At 45.8% G+C, this 8142-nt stretch overlaps 1 protein-coding gene across 5 annotated transcripts in view; it reads left to right on the top strand.

Annotated features, from left to right (window-relative positions):
• Window positions 1–2368: 2368 nt before the first annotated feature.
• SUDS3 (SDS3 homolog, SIN3A corepressor complex component) overlaps window positions 2369–8142 on the top strand; it is a 147988-nt gene continuing 142214 nt past the window's right edge. The window contains exon 1 of one of the 5 annotated variants that reach the window (XM_030218937.1): window positions 2369–2543. In XM_030218937.1, coding sequence (XP_030074797.1) covers window positions 2510–2543 — 34 coding nt within the window. In that variant the 5' untranslated portion in view covers window positions 2369–2509. The other 4 variants (XM_030218940.1, XM_030218936.1, XM_030218935.1 and 1 more) reach the window with 4 other exon arrangements.

The following is an 8142-nucleotide window of genomic DNA, read 5'->3' as shown; positions in this document are numbered from 1 at the left end:
CCCCAATGGGGTTGTAAAATAAGCTTGTCTGGTAAATGCTAGAGTGTCTTGTTTAGGATTTGGAAGGACCAAACGATAGTCCTTTAAAGAGTGTAGTTGTTGTAGAGAGTAGGGGCTAGTGAGGGTGATTAGATACGCAGTAGTCCCTTTTCAGAAAGCTTTAAACATAAAAGCCAGGAGCTTGCGAATGAGTCTGTGTTCAATAGGTAGCCAATTATGTTTCTGTAATAAAGGGGTGACGCGATCGGATCTCTCTGCAAAGCATAGTAATGTAATTGCTAAATTTTGTAGAGTTTGGAGGTATTTTAAGATATAACTTGGAAAGCCTAAATGTTGCAATAGTGAATTCTAGAGATTAGAAAATAAAGAATAAGCGCATAACACGTGTCACGATCAATATATTTCCTAACTACTCTTAACTATCAAAGAGTAAAGAAACCCGATTCAAAAGTTTAGATGCCTGAGCGAAAAAGGTTAAATGAGAATCTGGAATAATACCTAAGTAAAGGAATGAGTCAACTGGTAATAAGGATCTTCCTAAAAGATTCAGAGAGGTGGTTGGCATTGATGGCCCAACAGTGAATCAATATGCAACTGTTCAAAACCAGGAGATGTTCCAGAAACAGTCTAAACAGAGCAACTAAAGTTAAAGGAAAACAATAAATCCTGACAGCCACACAAACGCAAGGAACCATCAATGCATACTTTGATCTGCAGGAAGGACAACCACATTTTCAAATAGACCATTTAAATTGACATCATTGTTTTTAAAATCATTGATATGTGAATGTAGACAAATTAGGGAGTTGAAACTTAAATGAGAGGTACAGGCTGAAAGCTCTCCTAGGGCACCCAGTGCCAGCCCTGCCCCTTCTCAAATGTTGCCTAGTTCCCAACCACTGGATATCCCTGTGTCCTGCTCCGCCAGCTCATCTGTGCATTGGATCCGCTGGGGCTGAGTACTTGGAAAACGAACATGTCTTTGATAGGGACATGCAGGGCAAGTGGCTCCCATTTCAATTTCTTTAAGAACTGTAAATAACTGTCACCAATTGAATGCAGTGAAAAACAGGTTCAGGCTTCCTAAAGCAAACTAGGCCTGTAACATCACGGCATCTCTCAGTCCTGATACTTCACTGAAGAAATGTGACAGCCTGCTTAAGCTTGGCAGAGTTACAAAGTTGGCAAGGGTTGTGTACAGCTGGACATAGGCATGCTGAGAAACTTTAAGAAATAACTGGGCAAAGATAAGGCCAGGTGCAGAAAAGTTAAATCTAAGGATGAGCGAAGCTTGGAGAGATAAGAAAGTTGAAACTTGGTCCTAATTGGAATAGAGATAAGCAAACTCTCTCAAGTTGGAACTTGGTCATAATTGGATGTATGTGCCAATTATGACGAAAGTGCAGGCGGGAAAGTAAAATGTTCATCGGGTTCTATGGGACCAAAAAAAGTATAAAAGGTCTGCTACCTAAGCAGTGCCTGGAGAGAGAAGTCAGTAACCTTTGAAGGCAGGTGTTATCTGTGAGGTGCTGCTCCACTATGTGAATATCTGAGCTGCCTGATTTGCCTTGTGCTGCCTTTGGGTAAGACACTGATGCTAATAAACAATCCTGCTATATCTACTGACTATTGGGTTTTTTTTTCTAATTATGTAGTTTGCTACTGCCCAGATTGTGTAAAACTGTCATGAGCAGATACAAGGTTGGAATAATGATGTATTTAGAGGGAGCCTGTAATACTTTTCAGGATAGTAGAAAGCCCATGGCTTCTGCTGCCCAAACAGATGTGGCAGACCTAATTTTATTCAGAACTCAAATGACAAAGCAAACAAGTATTTGGCAAGATCCCAGAAGAGGCAAAACAGATTTTATGTTCTGGGTGATTTTTGTTGTTGTTTGTTTTAATTGTTCTACGGGTAACTTCTTTCAAGACCTCTAAAGATCCGCCTCCGCCGGTCTCTGGATTAAATACCGCCCAAGAAGGTCAACGGGAAACCGGATTGATTGGTTACAGGCATCAAACATTTAAATACCGCCCAAGAAGGTCAACGGGAACCTGGATTGATTGGTTACAGGAATCAAACATTTAAATACCGCCCAAGAAGGTCAAGGGGAAACCGGATTGATTGGTTACAGGAATCAAACATTTAAATACCGCCCAAGAAGGTCAAGGGGAAACCGGATTGATTGGTTACAGGAATCAAACATTTAAATACCGTCCAAGAAGGTCAAGGGGAAACCGGATTGATTGGTTACAGGAATCAAACATTTAAATACCGCCCAAGAAGGTCAAGAGGAAACCGGATTGATTGGTTACAGGAATCAAACATTTAAATACCGCCCAAGAAGGTCAACGGGAACCTGGATTGATTGGTTACAGGAATCAAAAAGGAGGCGTCCGAGGTATCAGGACAACACGGACCGCCCTAGTCTCTCCCACTTGTCCAAACGCTCGCCTGCCTCGATATGTCAACACTTTAGCAAAAGGGCGACCCACAGACCAGTCGCCGATGAACGAGAGGAGGGAAAAAACACATCTTCAGAGTAAGTCGAACCTTTTCAGTCCAAAGACGCCTCTGAACTGGTCCTGCTTCCTGGCACGCAGTCAGGCGTTCGCCGCGGGCACCTCCTTTCCTTTTGCTGTTCCCGGAAGCGGCAGTAGCGGAAGGACCCCGTGTGGAGTGTGTGAGGGAGGCAGTTGAAGTAGCCAGAGAGGAGCGGGGTCCGGGGAAAAAAAGAGAAGAAGCTGAAAGAATTACCCCCCTGGGAAGGTTTACCAGTCACGACAGTGCCGACTGTGTCCCGATCTCCTGAGCCGCGCGCGCGCCTCGGGGGAAGAAGGGGCTGGAGCTGGTTTCCCGCTTTCCCGTCGGGCCATGACTTCGGTCGGTCTCTTGTCCCCGGTCGCCGCCGCAGACTATTACGATGAAGAGGAGCTGGAGAGCGCGGAGGAGGATGACGACCGCAGCTTCCGGGGTCGCGAGTCCGATGAAGGTGGGTGCGGGTCGCACCACACTGACCCCCCTCCCCCATCCCCTCCCCCCATCCCCCTGACCCGCTTCTTTCTGTATCAGCCCCTTCCTGCTTTGACAGGGGCTGAAGTACACGAGCCTCCTCTTGGTGGCCCTTAAAACCTCTGTCCTGCCATCTAGGCACAGGGTCAAGGATTCCCTGCTACTCGGCTTATTTAGTAGATAAGGGGGGGGGGGGGCAGACTCAAGAAAAATGTCAGGAAGTATTTTTTCACGGAGAGAGTGGTGGATGCTTGGAATGCCCTCCCGCAGGAGGTGGTGGAGATGAAAACGTTAACGGAATTCAAACATGCGTGGGATAAGCATAAAGGAATCCTGTGCCGAAGGAATGGATCCTCAGGAGCTTAGTCAAGATTGGGAGGCGGGACTGGTGGTTGGAAGGCGGGGATAGTGCTGGGCAGACTTATACGGTTTGTGTCAGAGCCGGTGGTGGGAGGCGGGGCTGGTGGTTGGGAGGCAGGGATAGTGCTGGGCAGACTTATAAGGTCTGTGCCAGAGCCGGTGGTGGGAGGCGGGGCTAGTGGTTGGGAGGTGGGGATAGTGCTGGGCAGACTTATACGGTTTGTGTCAGAGCCGGTGGTGGGAGGCGGGGCTGGTGGTTGGGAGGCAGGGATAGTGCTGGGCAGACTTATACGGTCTGTGCCAGAGCCGGTGGTTGGGAGGCGGGGATAGTGCTGGGCAGACTTATATGGCCTGTGCCAGGGCTGGTGGTTGGGAGGTGGGGATAGTGCTGGGCAGATTTATATGGTCTGTGCCCTGAAAAGGACAGGTACAAATCAAGGTAAGATATACACAAAAAGTAGCTCATATGAGTTTATCTTGTTGGGCAGACTGGATGGACCGTGCAGGTCTTTTTCTGCCGTCATCTACTATGTTACTATGTATTGCCATACTGGGAAAGACCAAAGGTCCATCGAGCCCAGCATCCTGTTTCCAACAGTGGCCAAGCCAGGTCACAAATACACGGCAAGATCCCAAAAATGTACAAAACATTTTATACTGCTTATCCCAGAAATAGTGGATTTTCCCCATTTAATAATGGTCTATGGACTTTTCCTTTAGGAAGCCGTCCAAACCTTTTTTAAACTCTGCTAAGCTAACTGCCTTTACCACATAAGTACATAAGTATTGCCATAGTGGGACAGACCAAAGGTCCATCAAGCCCAGCATCCTGTTTCAAACAGTGGCCAATCCAGGTCACAAATACCCGGTAAGATCCCAAAAATGTACAAAACATTTTATACTGCTTATCCCAAAAATAGTGGATTTTCCACAAGTCCATTTAATAACGGTCTATGGACTTTTCCTTTAGGAAGCCGGCCAAACCTTTTTAAAATTCCGCTAAGCTAACCACCTTTACCACATTCTCCGGCAACGAAATCCAGAGTTTAATTACACATTGAGTGAAGAAAAAGAGGTGTCATGAATTAAAAGCAGAAGAGGAAACCAGAGCAGCAGCAGCTTTAAGATACGTAACAGGCCATTCGGGCAACCGGGCACTGCCTGGATGCCCTCCCCAGGCTTACCTTTAAAAGCGCACCGTTGATGATCTAGTGGTCTCTGCAGGGGGTACATGTTCTTTCCTGCCCGTTGTGTTCTGCTATTCCCCTTGCACGGCATTGCAGTACTTAAAAAATGGTGGCCGAGATGCCTTGTGGAAATCTCACAAGACTGTCAAGGCCAGTGAGAATACCACAGGAAGTCTCAGCTGCCATTTTGAAAACACAGTGGCGCTGGCAGGTGGGGCAATAGAGGCAGTCCAATGGGCAGGAAACAACATGGTCCTCCCCCCCCCCCCCCCCCCCACGCAGAGACCACTAGACCACCAGGGCCCTTCAGGTAGGACCGGGGCAGCAGGGGCATTGGCTGCAGTGGTAGGGGGGGTGTTGGGCAGCGGCCAGTCGGGGGGCCCAGACCACTCCCAGTCGGCCCCTGTAACAAGCAAAAGAAAATCCATAATTTCAAAATAAACTGATGAGAATATTGGTTGTAGCTCTACACAGAGGGTCAGAGTCTAGAAATGGTGCTCAAAAGTTAGGTGCTGGGGAAAAGCCGCGCTAAACGCCATGCTGTAAAGGGTGCTCTGGGTATGAGGACTTAGGTACGCCAGGAGTTACACCAGATGTTAGTTGGACATAAAACCCCAGTATTGTATAACCTTCCTTTGCCATTCCTGTGGCCACACCCCCTTTTCAACTGCATTCTCAGCCTTATAGAATAGCACATAGGCAGATCCACCTGTAAGTCCAGATTAATGCCTATTAATGTAAATATTTGACAAATTGCTTTTAACTAATTAGTCTGTGTATAGATCTTGGTCCATTCCCAAATGTGGGCAACCTTTTATAGAAGCTAGGAGAGAACATCTGTTTGAAGGCACATCATTTATATCCAACTCCAACCTCTCATACACTGTGTGTCATAAATTATAACTCCTTTTTCTTTAGTATTTAGATCCAGATCTCTTCTATTTGGTATCCTCCTTCCTTCCAAGTATCATAGTATGTTAGAATTACAGCGCTTTTATTATGCTGAGTGTATTTAGAATGCGAAGGATTATTTTGCTCCGATTATGTTCAGCATGAAGAATCATTTAGTCTGCACTATGAGGGGACTGATTTCTGTTTTTGTGCATCAAGCTTTGTAGGTGTTTTTTACAGTCATATAGGACTAACCATGTTGACCCCTGACGCAAGTGTTATACGCCAAAACACAGCCCGTGTCGGGTCATTAAAGAAAGATTGGTGTTCAAGTTATATGATTAAAGGATGTGTCCCAATTTTGAAGACTTTATAGTGCTTTTTCTTGGCTATTTGCAGGTGGTAACAGGATTACTGTGACCTTATTCCAATTACTGAGGTAGTGCGTGCGCCCATTTTAAGGTTCCCCCAGTGCTGAATACTAGTCTTTATGAACAGTTTTAGGGTTAAATCCTGGGTGAGTGAAATACTTTGTGACACAGATAGGAAAATAGCACACCAATGTCACTGCTGCAGCTTTCATCCTTTTTCCGATTAGGGTCTACAGAAATAGCAGTTTCACTCTGTATTCTTACCTGACCAAGGTTTAAGATCCAGTCTCCCTATGACCAGATCTGACCAGATCTTCTGCTTTAAGGCAGCTTGTGCTTCAGAGGAACAGCTGTGGGCCAGACTGACCTCTCCAAAGAGTCCCTACAAATGAGAACAATTTCTTACTTCAGGCTCCAGGAGACAGCTGATTTAAGGCAGCCAGGCCCTGCGTACTCATATTGCCTATTCCTTTCTTTAGTCCTTGGTTCTGTAGGGGTGTTTCTCTGGATCTCATTTTTGCTGGTCTAAAGCCTGGATAGGCCTGAACTATCTTTTCTGAACCAATATGGATTCTGCAGCCTGAGGCCTGGTTACTACATGAACCATCTTTTCTGCAAGACAACCAACATGGATTTTACATTTCCTGGCACAGCTGCGCTAGTGACTTCATTCAAGGACGTGATGTTTACTGGAGGAAAGGAGAAACGGGGGTGATATGGTACAGATGTTCAAATATTTGAAAGGTATTGATCCGCAAATGAACCTTTTCTGGAGATGGGAAGGCGGTAGAACTAGAGGACATGAAATGAGATTGAAGGGGAGCAGACTCAAGAAAAATGTCAGGAAGTATTTTTTCACTGAGAGCGTGGTGGGTACTTGGCATGCCCTCCCGTGGGAGGTGGCGAAGATGAAAACAGTAAAGGAATTCAAACATGCGTGAGATAAACTTAAAGGAATCCTGTTTCAGAAGGAATGGATCCTCAGAAGCTTAGCGGAGATTGGGTGGCAGAGCCGGTGGTGGGGGGCAGGGCTAGTGCTGGGCAGACTTCTGTGGTCTGTGCCCTGAAAATGGCAGATACAAATCAAAGTCAGGTATACACATGAAGTAGCACATATGAGTTTATCTTGTTGGGCAGACTGGATGGACCGTGCAGGTCTTTCTCTTCCGTCATCTACTATGTTACTGTATTACTTGCTTTGGCCTGCCAGTTATCTCCTGGGAAGCTGTGTAGGAGAGAGCTTCACAGAGACAGTGTCTCCAGTATCTTGTGTGTAGCTGTGTAGGAGACTTGCACCATAAGATATGAATGAGGTAACACTAGTTGTTTACCTCATTAGCGAGTCTACTACTGAAGCCCAAGGCCTCATTGCAATGACCGTAGGTAATCTGCTGACCAGGGGTACACCGTTCAGTATTGGTCTGTGATTGTCACTTGGACCCAGAGGGCCGTGCCAGCCCTGGACAAGAGAGAGAAAGAAGAACAAGGAAGAAGAGAAGATCTCATGGTGTATGCATCTCTCTCAGAGGAGGGAGACTGAATTGCCCAAACAACTGTAAACTGTTAATTCTTTGTGTTGGTGGCAAGTGCAGCACAAGGTCAAGTTCAGAAGCGACTCTGTTGCTTTCCAAAGACTGAGTATATACTACCTGTGCTGGACGTGATCACATCTGACTAAAACCGGATTACAGGGGCTTGCTGCCAGTAGCTAGCTGGATCCCTGAAGAGGAACGAAGTCTTCACCCCATCTGGATCTGTCACTGCAGACCACTGAGGGCGAGAGAAAAGGGATTCCCTTCTACAGTCAGGGAACCTTAGTGACCTGCGTTTTTGCTAGCGAAGAATTGGTTATTTTTTGGGTACATGGTCTAGCGGAATTTAGCTGCTAAGTTGGTAATTGTTTCTCAGGATAATATAGTTGTGTAATTATATGTATATATATATATATACAATTTTCATACATCTATTTCATAAATCTATTGGTGTAATCATCAGTATTTTGTGCTGAGTATATTTTTGGTATTCTACTTTGCCATGTTTCTGTTTTTCTGTATAATAAGTAACATATATTTCCACTTTGGCGATATGCAGTAGCCTAGTTGTTAGTGCAGCGGACTTTGATCCTGGGGAACTGGGTTCGATTCCCACTGCAGCTCCTTGTGACTCTGGGCAAGTCACTTAACCCTCCATTGCCCCTGGTACAAAATAAGTACCTGAATATATGTAAACCACTTTGAATGTAGTTGCAAAAACCTCAGAAAGGTGGTATACCAAGTCTCATTTCCCTTTCCCCTTTCCTTTTGTAGACAGCCTAGCTAGG

Source organism: Microcaecilia unicolor, chromosome 11, assembly GCF_901765095.1.
Source record: "Microcaecilia unicolor chromosome 11, aMicUni1.1, whole genome shotgun sequence".
Classification (NCBI taxonomy): Eukaryota; Metazoa; Chordata; class Amphibia; order Gymnophiona; family Siphonopidae; genus Microcaecilia; species Microcaecilia unicolor.
The sequence above is the reverse complement of the archived record's forward strand: the minus strand, read 5'-3'. Positions and strand labels throughout refer to the sequence as shown.